The sequence below is a fragment of the Gorilla gorilla genome, chromosome 5 (genome assembly GCF_029281585.2).
Source record: "Gorilla gorilla gorilla isolate KB3781 chromosome 5, NHGRI_mGorGor1-v2.1_pri, whole genome shotgun sequence".
Classification (NCBI taxonomy): Eukaryota; Metazoa; Chordata; class Mammalia; order Primates; family Hominidae; genus Gorilla; species Gorilla gorilla.
In genome coordinates, this window is record NC_073229.2 from 142,678,724 (window position 1) to 142,696,390 (window position 17,667).

The 17,667-nt window shown below is 39.1% G+C and overlaps 1 protein-coding gene and 1 pseudogene across 4 annotated transcripts in view; one reads left to right on the forward strand and one right to left on the reverse strand.

The window, feature by feature from the left end:
• Positions 1 to 17,667, reverse strand: part of CEP85L (centrosomal protein 85 like) — a 193,246-nt gene that overhangs the window by 26,801 nt on the left and 148,778 nt on the right. For all 4 annotated transcript variants that reach the window (XM_055391939.2, XM_031012185.3, XM_055391941.2 and 1 more), the window contains one exon: positions 4,102 to 4,281. In XM_055391939.2, the coding sequence (XP_055247914.1) occupies positions 4,102 to 4,281 (180 nt within the window). The remainder of the gene's footprint in view (positions 1 to 4,101; positions 4,282 to 17,667) is intronic.
• LOC101139927 (bromodomain-containing protein 7-like) lies at positions 13,825 to 15,413 on the forward strand (annotated as a pseudogene).

Here is a 17,667-nt window from a genome sequence, read left to right on the forward strand (position 1 = left end):
GGGTGAATGCAAAATCAGCCACATGGAAGCAATTAAGGAAATGTAGGACACCTGTAATCCTACCCCCAATACAGCATATGATCAGAAGGAACCTGTTGGGAAAGAAAATAGTTGGATCACACATCCAACGCCCCAACTTTTCTGGGTGCTGTTCAGAAGACTGGCTTCTGCCTTGCCTGTCTTGGAACACTAATAGGACCATGACACTCTTGCTGCCTGGGACCAGTGAGATCAGACTGGTGAGATCAGAGATGATGGTTTAGGCTAGCAGTTTCCACAGTCCACAGCTCCAGCTCAGCACTCCAGCAATGAGTGAAGAAACTCCAGATTCAAGTTTCTCCCTGTACAGGGAAAGCAATGGACAGAACACCCAACAATCTGACTTTTCAGAAGTCTGGCCAAGGGACTGGCTGAAATTCTGCTTGTCTGAGTACTGATGGGACCTAGAATACTCCTGAAGCCTGAAGGATGCTAAGAACAAAAAAAAAAATTAGTTAAACTAGTACAAAGATATGAAAAGCCCCCCTCTCTGGCCAGACTGATTAGTGAGGGTCTTCTCCTGTATAAGGCTAGTCTCTGAGGAGTGGAAGTGATAGCTATTTTATATAATATACAAGTATCAACTTAAAGAGGGAGGAAAAATTAACACACAGGGAAATATGTCCAAAACAAACAAAATAAATCTCCTGAAACCAAATCTAATAAAACCAAGATACATGATTTGCCTGAAAGAGAATTCAACATACCCAACATAAAGATGCTCAATGAGGTCAGGAAAACAATGCATGAACAAAGTAAAATTTCAACAGAGATAGGAAATACTTTACCAAACAAATCTTGGAACTAAAAAATATAATAACTGAAATAAAAATTCACTAGAGAGGGTCAAAAGCACTCTAGATCAAGCAGAAGAAGAAATAAGCAAACTCAAACACAGGTATTTGGAAATTATCAAGTCAGAGTAACAAAAAGAACAGGAATAAAAAAGTAAAGAAAGCTTGAGAAACTTAAAAAACACCATTAAGCGGACAAATATACACATTGTAGGAGTCCCAAAAAAGGAAGCGGGAGAAAGGGAAAGAAAGCTTATTCAAAGAAATAATGACTAAAACCTTCCCAAATATGTGTGTGTGGGAGGGAGAGGCAGGAGGCATGGGGAATGGACATCCAGATCCAGGGTACCCAATGGAACCCAAATAAGATGACCCCAAAGAAATATGTACAAAGACACATTTAAATCAAATTGTCAAAGTCAAAAAGAGAATTCTGAAAGCATCACAAGAAAAATGACCTGTCACATGCAAGAGAACTCCAATAAGACTATGAGCAGATTTCTCAGAAGAAATTTTGCAGAGAAAGTGGGATGATAAACTTGCACTGCTTGGGCAATGGGGAATGGGGGTAATTGTCAACCCAGAATAATGTAAGAAGAAGTGTTCTTCAAAAATGAATGGGAGTGGCTGGGTGTAGTGGCTCACTCCTGTAATCCCAGCACTTTGGGGGGCCAAGGTGGGTGGATCACCTCAGGTCAGGAGTTTGAGACCAGCCTGGAGTTTGAGACCAGCCTGGCCAACAAGGTGAAACCTTGTCTCTACTAAAAATACAAAATTAGCTGGGCATGGTGGCACATGCCTGTAATCCCAGCTACTCAGGAGGCTAAAGCAAGAGAATCACTTGAACCCAGGAGGCAAAAGTTGCAGTGAGCCAAGATCACACCATTGCACTCCAGCCTGAGTTTGCAAAAAGTGCAAAGCTCTGTCTCAAAAAAAAAAAAAAAAAAAGAGAGATAAAGATTTTCCCACACAAACAAAAGCTGTGATATTATAGTTGATTACCTACCCTTGTACTATAAAAAATGTCAAGAGGAATTCTTCAAGTTGAAATAAAGGGATGCTAAACAGTAATACAAAAGCATAAGATAGTACAGTTGTCCCTTGGTATATGGAAGGGATTGGCTCCAGGACACCTCATGTATAACCAAATCCACACATGCTCAATTCCTGCATAGAAAACATACAAATAGTGAACAGGTATATGAAAAGATGCTCAACATCACTAATCATCAGGAAAATGCAAATCAAAACCATCTCGTGCCTGTTAGGCTGGCCATCTTTTTTCTTGAAAAAAGAAAATAACAAATGATGGCAAGGATGTGGAGAAAGGGGAACCCTTGAACACTTGGTGGAAATGTAGAATGATACAGCTGCTATGGGAATCTGTATGGAGGTTCCTCAAATAACTAAAAATAAAACATGATCAGGCAATCCTACTTCTGGATATTTATCCAAAAGAATTGAAATCAGGATCTCTGAGCAACATTTGTACTCCCATGTTCCTAGCAGTATTCACAATAACCCAAAATGTGGAAACAATCTAAATATCCAGCAACAGGTGAATGAGCAACATAAATGTTATATGCACACACACACACACACACACACACACACACACACACACACACAAAATGGAATATTATTCAAACTTTGAAAAGAGAAATCCCGTCATTTGTGACAAGATGGATGGCTCTGGGGGATATAATGCTAAATGAAACAAGCCAGTCACAAAAAGGCAAATACTACATAATTCCACTTATATGAGATAAATGAAACAGAGAGTAGACTGGTGGTTGTCAGGGACTGGGGAGCAGGGAAGTGGGAGTTACTCTTCGATGCGTACAAAGTTTCAATTACATAAATGAATAAGTGCTAGAGATCTGCTGTACAATATCATGCCTATAGTTCTGAATTATACACTCAAAAATTTGTTAAAAGGGTACATCTTGTATTAAATGTTCTTTCTACAACGAAAAGAGAAAATACAATGGGATGGCATAAATTAGTTTTAACCAAAGAAGTAAAATGACTGGATCCTTTGTTGTTAAAAGTTAAGTCCTTTGCGCTATCAAGAATGGATGTGGGAGGATGTGGAGAAACTGGAATTCCCAACACTAGTAGTGGGAATATTAAATGGTACAATCACTTGGGTAGTTTCTTGTAAGTTAAATATCGACTGTACAAACCCTATGATCCAGCAATTCAACTACCAGCTATTTATCCAAGATAAATGAAGACACACATAGACAAAAAATCTTGTACAAGAACGTTCACAGCAGCCTTATTCATAATTTCTCCAAAATGCTAAAAATCCAAATATCTATCAACAGGAGAATAGATACACTGTAGTATATCTTTATAATGAAAAACACTACTCAGCAATAGATAGAAACTGATACATGTAGCTATAAAAATAAATCTCAAAGACATTGAATAAAAGAATATATACCATGTAATTTCATTAATATGAAGTCCATGAAAAGTCAAAATTATACTGATAATAATCAAAAAGCACACACACACACACACCACATTTTCTTTATCGATTCATTGGTTAATGGGCATTCAGGCTGGTTCCATATTTTTGCAATTGCAAATTGTGCTGCTATAAACATGCATGTGCAAGTGTTTTTTATGTAATGACGTCTATTCCTCTGGACAGACACCTAGTAGTGGGATTGCTGGATCAAATGGTAGCTCTACTTTTAATTGTTTAAGGAGTCTCCACGCTGTTTTCCATAGTTGTTGTACTCATTTACATTCTCACCAATAGTGTAAAAGCATTCCCTTCTATTTCATACCAACATCTACACACACACACACACGCATACATATCTAGTGTTCCTGTCTGTGTATTTGGTTTTTAGCTTCTTATTCTGAATCAGGGGCTTCAGTTTAATAACTTAAGTTGCATCATTATTAAAGATAGGCCAGCTTCATTTACCAACCCTTTATGCCCAACATGACAAAAAAAATGAAATCATAGACTCAATAAGGGAAAGGAGAACAGTTATTTGGTGTAGGCAATTAATTTTTTAAAGATTTTACTATTTGTTAGAAAGATATACAAGAGCATTTCTATCCTCAAAGAAAATCCTTGGATTTCTGCAGACAGCAGAGGGCTTCTCAAAAGTTACTACAAAATTAATCACCTCCACATAAATGTATACATAACCTGGCATGACACCTGACAGAGTAAATGACAGACAAATAATTATATGCTGAGGAAATGTTGTTGACCTAATTCAACTTTATTACAAAAACCTACTTTTTCCTCTAGTTTCTTCTTCTCTTCACTAAATAGGCTTAGTCTTTGTTTGAGAAACTCATTAAGCTGTAAAACTTCTTTCTCAGTAGATGCAAGCTTTTGCTCAAATTCCCCTTGTTGGGAATGGGAAACTGATTCCTCTGAAAATGGTGTCTGGAGTGAAGTGTTCTCATATTGTGGCTGTTAGGAAAGAAAAAAAGGAGATAAGACTTTAAAAGTTTGTCTTGAACAAATGTGAAGAAATTGGAAATGAAGTATAATATAAGGAGTACATATGGGCTACATGAACAGACACACCTTGATTTAAATTCCAGCTATCTTGCTTCCTAGTTATGTACCATAATTAAAGTAAATTACTTACCTTCTCAAAACCCTGGTTTTCTCATCTCTAAAACAGAAACAATAAAGCCTACTTTGCAGTGTTTTTTGAAGAAAGATAAAGTATGTAAGGTTTCCAGCATATAGGAGAAACTTCATGAAAGACAGCTATTATTTGATTTTAAAAGTATACTTCAACATGTAAATAGTACAGTATATATATTAATCATACAAAAGTGAAAGTTCTAAGTAAATAAAAACTAAAGAAAAATTTCTTCACAGTTAATCATTTCCAGCTAATACTAAATTCAATATGTATTAATAGAATGTTTCTCTAACTAGAAAGTAAGATCCATGAATCGGGGATTCTTGTCCATCTCAAAGTGTCCATCTTATATTCCCTATTGCACAGAAAAAAATGGCACAAAATAAGTACTCACAAAATAATTGTTGAATGAATAAATGTATTATTGCTTCTATGAGCAAGGCTTTGAAGGAAATTCTTTTCAAGGGGAAGATATTCCCTCTCCCCCATGTAGGATTAAAATCTGGAAGAGGAAGGCAGGAAATACAAATATTCCTTCAAACAAATCAGCATGTGGTTAAGTGCTGTAAAAAGATATCAACAAAGTACTGTAAAAGCAAAGAAAGAGGTTATTTTTCCATTTATTTAAAAGATATTTACAAAGCACATACGTTAGGCATTGTGCTAGGTGCTGGGGATTCTACAGTTAATAAAATCAGATCCCACCAGTTTAATGTGTCATACACAAAAAGACCAAAAAAAGACAATGAAACTAAGTGCTAAGATAGTTACATGTGCACTAGCTAAGGGACGGTGTTACAGAAGTAAATTTGAACTAGGCCTTGAAGAACTGATACTTTCCCAAAAGGTAAGCATGCAACTCAACCATTACAGAAATAGCATTTATCATGTCCAGGCTACTTCAAAGATGGCAGACTCACCCTTTACAAACTCAAATTTTAATCAGCGGCATGAGAAGCCTTCAGATGATTGTAATATAGAACAGAATGAATATGGTAGCCAAATAAAGGCCATGTTAAGTACAAAGTATTGGGAGGAAGTAGGATACATGAAGACATTGAGCGAATGAGGAAAAAGGCTTTTCTGGAGAGGTGGCTTTTGAGACAGATTTTGAAAAACAGATTCTGGCAAGAATGGAAAAAGGAACAGGCATTCTAGAAAGAACATTTTTAAAAAGGTTAAAAAGTAGATACAGAGAGTTATCATGTCATGTTTATAGGTTACAAGTGGGCGGAATAAAAGGGAAAACTTACAAATCTAGGTTGCAGCCTTCCTGTAGAATTCCAAGAATTGTGAACTTGGCTTTGTAAATCTCTATATTCCCCGGCATTCAGTCTAGTGTCTAGACTCTGAGCAAGTCTGATGAAAGGGAAGAGATGACAGGAAAAAGACAAGAGAGTGCCAGAAGAAATAGGACAAAGCTAGATTCAGTGAACAAGATGCACTGAGAATGAATATGGATGTTATCATTTAAAGAAATTATTCTAACTAATTTAGCTGAAAAGAAACAAGGAGCTGAAATACAGCATGGAGAACAGAATGAAGAAACTGGAAGCAGGGTAAAAGGATTTAGAGAAAATGATTGTTTAAAGATGTAAATGGAAAATAAATGTTAAAGATAACCAACGTTTAAGATTTTGTCTAACTAATACGGAAGATTATCTTCTGGGCAGAAGTAAATATAAAGAAGAACAGTAGGTTATACAGAAAAATAGGTTATACTTAAGCAGATATACTTAATATAATTAGAGCCTATGATTATTATTTCATTTGAATATACAAGTACAGATGGATATCAGGCAGAAAGATAGATATGGAACTCAGGAAGATGGCTAGGCTATGAAACTATAAAAAGCTAATACAGACTTCCAGTTTCTAGCCCAGCATGTAAAGAGATCAGAAGTCGCCACTCAGTCCTAAAAAAAATAAAATAAAAAGCTGAAAAAACTGAAATATCAACAAGTCTTCTCAAGTCTGTGAGAGAAATGAGGTTACAGGGCAAACTGCTGCCTCCAAAACTGGAAAAAAAGGATAAGTAGAAACAGAGGATCATAACCTAATAAAGCAAAAACCCATTAGTAGAAGAGCCAGGGTGGGAAAATCTGTAACTAATGAATTGCTAGAGACTTGGAGTAGGTAAATCTGAGAGTTAAAAATTCCACAGGGACCCAATCATACAGGAGGTTTCCATGTCTGTGAGTTTTACCTCCAGGAGTGTTCTACAAGATCTTCAGTGAGTATCAGAGAAAAATCCCCTCCTGTTTCTGGCAGGGGGAGGGGAAAAGGAACCATTTAAAATATGCCAGAGCATTCTGTTCTTAAAAATGCCTGCCCGTCAGGAGAAACTATTTTACCAGAGCCTAAACTGCTGGGGTTTTATCAGAGCTTAACGTAGTTGGGGTAAAGGGAATAACCCAACTCCAGCCAACTCCAGCCTTCCACATAGAGGAGGGTTAATACACAAATCAAGCTCCTTTGGCCTTCCCTGTGGAAATACCAACTCCATCGCCCTCCTGCCATCCTGTCCCGCCTAAGGGTGGGGAAAGAAAAAATCTTAGAAAACTGAAGTTCACAATCCAGAGGAACAAATTCACCAAAAGACTGAGACCTAAACACAGGACTATAGAATACTTCCCCTTCCCTGCACACTTTACCACTGCATTACTAAAGCTCTATTTACCACACTTATTAAACCTTGGACATCATGTCTACTTTCAACAAAAATTACAAGACAAGCAAAAAGGCAAAAAACGCAGTTTGAAGAGACCACAAAGCATCAGACACAGAGTCAGATATGGCAAGAATGTCAGAATTATCAGACCAGGGATTTTTGACAACTAGGATTAGTAAGATTATGATAGAAAATGTAGACAGTATACAAGAACATACAGATAACATAAGTGTAGAGATAAAAATTCTAGAAAAGAATAAAAAAAGAAATGCTAAACATTGAGAACACTAACAGAAATAAAGAATGTCCTTGAGGGACTCATTAGCAGAGTAGACCTGGCTGAGGAAACAATTCCTGAACTTGGGATATGATGACAGAAACTTCCAATACTGAAAAAGAGAGAAAAAAAAAACCTTAAAAAACAACATGCCTTGTTTCACATGAGGCTTCTGACTTGGACTTTCGGGTTAATGCCGGAATGAGTTAAGGCTTTAGGGGACTGTTGGGAAGGCATGATTGTGTTTTAAAATGTGAGAACATGAGATTTGGGAGGTGCTGGGGTGGAATGACACGGTTTGGTTGTGTCCCCACCCAAATCTCAACTTGAATTGTAGTTCCAATAATCCCTATATGTTGAGGGACTCAGTGGGAGGTAATTGAATCATGGGGGCGATTACCCCCATGCTACCGTTCTCATGATAGCGGGTGAGTTCTCCTGAGATCTGATGGTCTTATAAAGGGCTTTTCCCTCTTTGCTCAGCACTTCTTCCTTCTATCATATGAAGAAGGATGTGTTTGCTTCCCCTTCCACCATGAATTTAAATTTCCTGAGGCCTCCCCAGTCACGCGGAACTGTAAGTCAATTAAACCTCTTTCCTTTATAAATTATCCAGTCTCAGGAAGTTCTTTATAGCAGCATCAGAACAGACTAATACAAAGCCCTTTACTGTTGGTGAAGAGGTGATCCTGCCTGCTGCCAAGCACATTTGTCATGAACTCTTAGGAGACGCTGCAGTTCAAAAGGTGACATGTGTTCATCTTTCATCTTTCAGCCATCACAACAAAATGAACTGATGAAACAGCAGAGGATATTGAGGCACAGTTGTTAAAGAGGATGAATGAGTCACCGTGGTATGCAATCCAGGTTGAAAAGTCTATCAATGTTGACAAGGCAACAAGGCTTGCTTTTGTGTGATATTTTCAGGAGGATGTGCAAGAGGATATGTCATACGCACTTTTATTGCCAACCAACACCACAGCTGCAGAATTATTCAAGTCTTTGAATGATTACATATCAGAAAAATGGAATTGGTCATTTTGTGTCAGTATACGCACAGACAGAGAGGCTTCCATAACTGGATGTCCTTCTGGTTTCACAACTTTGGTCAGATGGTCACTTCTGCATGTGACTCCACACATTGTGTCACCCATAGAGAAATGCTGGCTAGCTGAAAAATGTCACCTGAATTTAGCAACATTTTGCAGGATATCCTTAAAATTATCAACCACATTAAGTACATGCCCTTAACCCACATCTGATGGTGCAGCTCTGTGAGGAGATGGACGCAGGGCACACACGTCATCTCTTATACACAGAAGTCATTGCTTTCTGTTATTTTATTTTATATTTTTTATTTTATTTTATTTTATTTTATTTTATTTTATGAGGCTGGAGTGCAATGGCACGATCTCGGCTCCTGCAACCTCCACCCCCGGGGTTTAAGCAATTCTCCTGTCTCAGCCTCCTGAGTAGCTGGGATTACAGGCATGCGCCACCAAGCCCGGCTAATTTTTGTACTTTTAGTGGAGATTGGGTTTCACCATGTTGGTCAGGCTGGTCTCGAACTCCTGACCTCGTGATCCACCCACCTCGGCCTCCCAAAGTGCTGGGATTACAGGTGTGAGCCACTGTGCCCAGCCAGAAGTGATTGCTTTCTAAAGGTAGATTACTGGCCAGAGTCTTTGAGTTACAAGAACCACTCCAGAGATTTCTTTTAGAAAAACAGTCACCACTGGCAACACATTTCAGTGACACAGAATGGCTCACAAAACTTGCTTACTTATGTAACATATTCAACCCGCTCAATGAAGTCAATCTGTTGTCACTTCAAGGGAGAATGACAACGGTGTTCAAGTCAACAGATAAAGTGGCTGCATTCAAAGCCAAACTAGTATTATGAGGGCAATGCATAAACACTGGGATTTCTGACATGTTTCAAACATTAGCAGAAATCTTGAAACAGACTGAGCCAGGGCCTTCTTTCTCCCAGCTGGTACATGGATCACCTATCTCAGCTTTTAAAAGAATCTGAGCATTAATTCCCAACCACAAAAAACCCGAACTGGGAAGAAATGGATCGCGACCCACTTGTAAATTGCCAGGTGAATCAACTTTGTCCACACTAGAAGAGAATCAACTGCTTGAGACTGCAAATGACAGTGGTCTTAAAAGTATGTTTGAGACAACTTCAAGTCTCCATACATTTTTGGATTAAAGTCAAGGCAGAATATCCTGAGATTGCCACAAAAGCACTGAAAAGCCTGCTTCCATTTCCAACATCATATCTTTGTGAAGCAGGGTTTTCTGCAATGACCAAATGCGACCAAAATGAGATTACAGAGTAGACTGGACATAATCAACAAACTTTGGGTGTCACTGACTCCCAACACTCCCAGATGAGACCGTCTAGTTGTGGAAAACAAGCTCCGGGCTCCCACTGATTCTACATTATGGTGAGTTGTACAATTATTTCGTTATATATTAAAACGTAATTATAATAGAAATGAGGTATACTATAAATGTTATGTGCTTGAATCATCCCAAACCACACCCCCTCCCCAGGTCTGTGGAGAAATTGTCTTCCTCAAAACCAGACCCTGGTGCCAAAAAGATTAGGGACTTCTGCTACACACTGTGAAGTTATCCTTCAAGAGCGAAAGAGAAAGACTTCCACAGACAAAAACTGAAGGATTTTGTGGCCAGTATATCTGCTTTGCAAGAAATGTTAAAAGCCTTCAGAGAGAAGGGAAATGACACAGGTCAGAAACTCACATCTAGACAAAGAAAGCAAGAGCATCGGAGAAGGAATAAGTGAAGGTAAAAATTTTTAAAGCTTTATTATTCTTAATTGATCTAACAAGTGACATTTTAATTACAGCAACAATGTAATCATTTATGTATGTTTCTGTGTATGTGTGCGTGTATGTATACATATGCTTATGAATAAGTGAAATGACTGATAACAATGATACAAGGATGAGAAGGAAGATGGAGGAATTAGAAATATTTTGCTATTATATGGTACTTATTATAAGGTACACTTCATTACCTTCAGGTGGTGTAGGGTTACTTGACAGCAGACTTGGATTAGTTATAAATGTAAATGAAAACTATAGGGCAACCACTAAAGAATGTAAAAAGAGACGTGTAATAAAGTAGAAAGAGAAAAATTGATTAATATAAAATGCTCAATTAAAATGACTGGGAAATGGTTGGCTCATGCCTGTAATCCCAGTACTTTGAGAGGCTGAGGCAGGAGGATCACTTAAGGTCAGGGGTTCGAGACCAGCCTAGGCAACATAGTGAGACCCCCATATCTACAAAAAATAAAAATAAATAAATACAAATTACAAAAGACAAAGTGTGGAACACTACAAAAAAATCTACAGATAAGCATCAAAATACATCAAACAAAAACTGACAGAACTACAAAGAGAAACAGACTAATCTACTATCGCACTTGGAGATTTTAACAACTGTATCAGAAATGGACAAATCTAGCAGTTTGGGAGGCCAAGGCAGGTGGATGGCTTGAGCCCAGGAGTTTGAGACCACCCTAGGAAACATAGTGAGACCCAATCTGTTAAAAAAAAAAAAAAATATAGAGAGAGAAACGAAAGGAAAAAGGGAGGAAAGGGAGGGAGGGAGGGAAGGAGGGAAAGAGAAAAGAAAAGAAATGGACAGTTCCAATAGGCAGAAAATCAGTAAGGGTGTAATTTATCTCAACAGCCCCATCAATCAATTAACTGTAACTGACATCTGTAGACTACTCATCCAAAAACGGCATTACACATTCATCTCAAGCTCACCTGGAACATTCACCAAAGCAGACAACATTTTGGGCCATAAGATACACCTTAAAAAGATAAAAAATCATCCAATGTCTGCTGTCAGACCATAGTGGAATTAAACTAGAAATCAAAAACAGAAAGACAGCTGGGAAATCCCAAAATACCTGGAGATTAAACAACACACTTCTACATAATACACAGGTTAAAAAGGAAATCTCAAGAGAAATTTAAAAATGTCAACTAAATGAAAAGGAAAATACAACCTATCAAAATTTGTGGTATCCAGTGAAAGCAGTACTTAGAAATTTATAGCATTGAATGCATATATTAGATAAGAAAAAAAGGATCTAAAATAAATCATCTAAGCCTCCACCTAGGAAATCAGAAAAAGTAGAGAATATCAACTAGAAAAAGTAAATCTGAAATAAACAAAAGAAACTAAAAGTTCAATGTTTGAAAATTAATTAAGGTACTCCATCACCAACAGGCTAAAGAAGACAAATCATGATTATGTCAAATCCAGGAAATGCACTTGACAAAATCTAACACCCATTCACGATTAAAAACTCTTGGCCAGGCACAGTGGCTCATGCCTGTAATCCCAGCACTTTGGGAGGCTGAGGCGGGTGGATCACAAGGTCAGGAGTTTGAGATCAGCCTGGCCAATAGGGTGAAACCCCGTCTCTACTAAAAATACAAAAATTAGCCAGGCATGGTGGCAGCCACCTGTAGTCCTAGCTACTCGGGAGGCTGAGGCAGGAGAATCACTTGAGCCTAGGAAATGGAGGTTTCAGTGAGCCCAGATCGCATCACTGCACTCCAGCCTGGGGGACAGAGTGAGACTCTGTCTCAAAAAAAAACAAAAAACAAAACAAACAAACAAAAAAAACTCTCAGCAAACTAGTAATAGAGGAAGCTTCTTCAATTTAATAAAGAACATATGCAAAATACAAGTATAGCTAACATTATACTTATAGTGGTGAGAAACTTGAAGCTTTGCCACCAAGATCAAAAAGCATGCAAGAATGTCCCCTCTCACTACTGCTTTTCAACATCATACTGGAAGTCCTAGCTAATGCAATAAGACAAAAAGAGTACATAAAAGGTATACTGATTGGAAAGGAAGGAAGAAATAAAACCGTCATTGTTCACAGATAACATGATCATCTTTATAAAATGTCAAAAAGAATCCATACAAAAAAACTCCTGGCTAGGTGCAGTGGCTCATGACTGTTATCCCAGCACCCTGGAAGGCCAAGGCAGGAGGATCACTTGAGCCCAGGAGTTGAAGACCAGCCTAGGCAACATAGTGAGACCTTGCCTCTACTAAAATTTTTTTTTTTTTTTTAATTAGCCAGGCATGGTGACACACACCTGTACTCCCAGCCACTCAGGAGGCTGAGGCAGAAAGATTGCTTGAGCCCAGGAGTTGGAGGCTGTAGTGATCTACTGCTGGGAGCCGAAAATGCCAAAGGGACCGTGACCAACTCAGCATTCCACTGGTGGCTATATGATCAAACAGCAAACTATTTATCATGAACGCAGGATGTGGGCAAACTCACACTGCACCTGCTGCTAAAAGGTTTCCTGAGGACCATCACTCCCTGGCGCTGGGCTCCTTGAAGTTATCTACTGGGAAATCTAGCACCTATTGTTTGAAGGATGCAGTCTCACAAGCCTGCTGTGAACCAAACAGGCTGACTGATAATTACTCAACAATCACCCCCTCTTTCTCATTATCTCTTTTACCTAATAAATTCAGAGGGCTGAAAAAGCTCAAGGACCCTGTCCACTAGAGGCAAGGTGCCCCCTGACCCCTTCTTCCAATTATACTCTTTTGTCTTTGTCTTTTATTCCCACGTTCACCCCCTTTGTTCAGTCTCCCAAGGTCCATGCAGGCTACAAGTACTGCCCCAAACAGCAACAAAATCGGGTGCTCTACAAGCTACAATTGCACATATGATTGTGCAACTGCATGCCACCCTAAGCAACAGAGCAATACCCTGTCTCAAACAAACAAACATCTTGAAGGGACATCTGTTCTACTTCTTGTTTGGATAAACAGCTTGTGAGAGGCTTCTCAGGAGGCAAGTCTAATCTCATAGGGGCATGACACTGGAAGTCTTTTTCTGCCTCATTCTCCACATGGTCTTGATCTCGCTTATTTTTGTCCTCTTCAATTCTGCTTTCTTCCCTTTTCTTCCCCCAGAACTGGCTTCTCTCCTTTCTCTTTTTCCACTTTCTGTCCTTGTGTTTGTCATGATTGTTTTTGTCTTTGAAGAGGCTGGAGCAGTGCTCCAAACTGCCCGTGGAGAGCTCAGTAACTGCTTTCCCTCCTACTTTGAGGACCAGCTTCAAGGGCTTTTCCACATACTCTTTGTAGAGGTGCTTCTCTGACTTGTGCTCCTTGCCCATGTCTGACCAGGCCCTGGTGCCCACCTCCCATGCCAGGCCCAGGCCTTGGGGTGCCACTTCTGGTCCAGGCCAGGCGAGGTGGAGGACAGGAGTGGGGCCTACCAAACCCCACACGCCAATGCAGGGGGTTGGCATGTGTGCCGGGTGGCACAAGGCCCCTCTTGAGAAGACAGACCATGAGACCCAGCTGGGGCCTGAGAACATGAATCAACTGATGAGACAACTGCAGAGAAAAGATCCAAGTGCTCTTTTCGTTTTCTGTGATTTTATTGTTCCTGGCTACTCCATCATCATTAAACACCCAATGGATCTCAGCAACATGAAAGAAGAGATCAAGAACAATGAAGAACTAAGGGGTAACTTCAAACCAATATGTACTAATGCCATGATTTACAACAAACCAGAGACCACTTATTATAAAGCTGCAAAGAAGCTGTTACACTCAGAGATGAAAATTTTTAGCCAGGAAAAAATTCAGAGCCTGAAGCAGAGCACAGACTTCATGGCTAACTTGAAAAAACTTGAAAGCAGAAAGACAGAACAGACATCTCACAGAGTGGGGAGGATGGAGGCTGCTGGCTGAGAGAGAGAGAGAGAGAGAGGGGACTCTGGAGATGCCGAAGCACAAGCCTTCAAGAGTCCCAGCAAAGAAAATAAAAAGAAAGACAAAGATATGCTCTTAAGTTTAAAAGCAGTAATTCAGAGAGACAGTAGGAGCAGCTTGACTGCATCATGAAGGAATCTGGAGGAAAACTGACCAGGTGGCTTGTTAACAGTCAGTGGGAATTTGAAAGAAGAAAACCAGATGGAACAAGAAGACTGGGACTTCCCCATCCTGTGGATCCCATTGTAGGAGAGCCAGAATACTGCCCTATGAGACTGGGAATGACAACTGGAAGACTTCAGTCTGGAGTGAATACTCTGAAGGGGTTCAAAGAGGATAAAAGGAACAAAGTAACTCCAGGGTTATATTTGAATTATGGACCCTGGAGTTCTTATGTACCACATTATGACTCCACGTTTACGAATATCAGCAAGGATAATTCAGATTTAATCTATGCAATCTATGGGGGAAGACTGATCTTCCAAGCAATTTCAGCAACCATGAGTTTCTGGCCCCATGCCAAGATTACCCATATGTTATGACAGATAGTTTGCTGGATGTTTTAACAAAAGGAGGGGATTCCAGGGCCCTATAAGAGTTGGAGATATCACCTGAAGATGAAGGCCATACTAGGACACTTGACACAGCAAAACAAATGGAGATTACACAAGTAGAGCCAGCAGGACATTTGGACTCTAATACTCAAGATAGGCTCGTGGCACTGAAAGCAGTAACAAACTCTGGCGCTCCAGTTGAAGTTTTTGACTCTTGAAGAAGCTGAAGTATTCCAGAAGAAACTTGATGAGACCAACAAATTGCTCAGGGAGCTCCAGCTCAATGAGCATTTGAACACCTGACCCCTTCCCAATATGATGTCTCTTGGATCCCTCATACAAAGAAATGCATCTTGCTGAACAGGTGACCAATAATCTTAAAGAACTTGTACAACAAGTAACTCCAGGTGATATCGTAAGCATGTATGGAGTTCGAAAAGCAATGGGGATTTCCATTCCTTCCCCTGTCAGGAAAACAACTTTGTAGATTTAACAGAAGATCTTGAAGAACCTAAAAAGACACGGAGTGGACCTAGTGGGAGTTGGGGCCACCTGGTATTTGATTATGTATTATGTACATACTTTTCCATTCTTAACTTAAAAACGCTTTCACAAGATATCAAATATTTGTAAATTGTCCTTTTAATTAAACTTCGGAACAGTGAAAACAAACAAAAAACACCTTCCCGGAACTAATTATAGCAAGGTTACAGGATACAAGGTTAACACACAAAAGTCAATCATTTTTCAGTATGTCAACAATGAACAAGTGGAATATAAAAATTAAAAATTCACTACCATCTATATAAGCAACCAAAAAATAAGATAGGTATAAATCTAACAACATATGTTCAAGATCTATATGAAGACAACTATAAAACTCTTCTAAAAATGTTCTAAGAAGAACTAAATAAATGAATAGATATTCCATGTTCATGGATAGGAAGACTCAATATTGTGAACATGTTGGTTCTTTCCAATTTGATCTACAGATTCAACACAATCCCAACCAAAATCCTAGCATATTACTTAGTAGATTCAATGAACTGATTCTAAGTTTATATGGAGAGGCAAAAGACCCAGAATATCCATCACAATACTAAAGTAAAAGAACAAAGTTGGAGTACTGACACTACCCAACTTCAAGACTTATAATAAGGCTACAGTAATCAAAACAATGTGGTATTAGTGATAAAATATAAAATTAATCAATGCAACAAAATAGAGAGTCCAGAAATAGGACACATAAATATAGTCAACTGATCTTTAACAAAGGAGCAATTGCAATACAGGGGAAAAAACAGCCCTTTCAACAAATGGTGCTGAACAATTGGACATCCACATGCAAAGAAAAAAAAAAGAAACTAGACACAGACCTTATATTTTTTACAAAAATTAATTCAAAATGGATCACAGACCTAAAACACAAAACTATAAAACTCCAAAAAAAAAAAAAAAAGTAGAAAATCTAGACGAACTTGGCTATGGCAATGACTTTTTAGATATAACATCAATGCTGAATCCATGAAAGGATGAACTGATAAGCTGGACTTCATTAAAATTAAAAACTTTTTCCCTCCAAAAAACAATGGCAGGAGAATGAGAAAACAAGCCACAGACCAGGAGAAATATTTGTAAAAGACGCATCTGATCTAAAAACAAACAAACAAAAAAAACCTGTTATCCAAAATGTACAAATAATAGGCCGGGCACACTTCTAATCACAGCACTTTGGGTGGCCGAGGCAGGCGGATCACTTGAGGCCAGTAGTTCGAGATTGGCCTGGCCAACCTAATGAAACCCTGTCTCTCACTAAAAATACAAAAATTAGCTGGGTGTGGTGGTTTATGCCTGTAGTCCCAGCTACTTAGGAGGCTGAGGCAGGAAAATCGCTTGAACCCAGTATGCGGAGGTTGCAGTGAGCCGAAACCGCATCACTGCACTCCAGCCTCGGCAACAGAGGGAGACTCTGTCTCAAAAAAAGAAAAAAAAAATCATACCTACATAATGAAGCTTACATTTAAAAAAAAATAATACTAGGTCTACAGAACTTCTAGACAGCTGAATATGTGGAAGTTCCCTCCTGAAGGGTGGCATCCCTGGAGATGGCATGGAATCTCCGCATTCCTTATCTCATACCTTCCCCTATGCATCTCTTCAATCTGGCTGTTCATCTGTATCTTTTCTAATATCCTTTATAACAAATGGGTTAAGTGTAAGTAAAATGCTTCTGAGTTCCAGCAAGTTAATCAAACCCAGGGAGGGAGTTATGTGAACTCTGATTTATAGCCAGTTGGTAAGAAGCATTTGGGACTTGAAATTGGCATCTGAATTGGAGGGCAGTCTTGTGGTAGTGAGTCCTCAGTCTGTGGGTTCTGACGCTATCTCTACACATACAGTGTCAGGATTAAATTAGAAGACAGACACCCAGATGGTGTCCGCTGAAGAATATGCAGAACTGACTGCTTGATGTGTAGGGAAACAAATACCATACATGTGGTGTCAGAAGTACTGCGCTGAGTGGAGAGTAGAGTGGGAAAAATGCATCTTTGGTTTTTCCTATATCACTACAGTGGCTTTACTCACAATTGCCAAAACTTGGAAATTATCAAGATGCCCTTCAGTAGGTGAAGGCTGTGCATGTGTGGTGATATGGAGGATATGGGAAATCTTGGTACTTCCCATTTAATTTTGTAGTGAGCCTAAAACTGCTCTAAAAAATAAAGTTCATAAATTTTCAAAAAGTTATCACAGGTGGGGCCAGGCGCGGTGGCTCACACCTGTAATCCCAGCACTTTGGCGGGACTAAGGCAGGTGGATCATGAAGTCAGGAGTTCGAGACCAGCCTGGCCAACATGTTGAAACCCCGTCTCTAATAAAAATACAA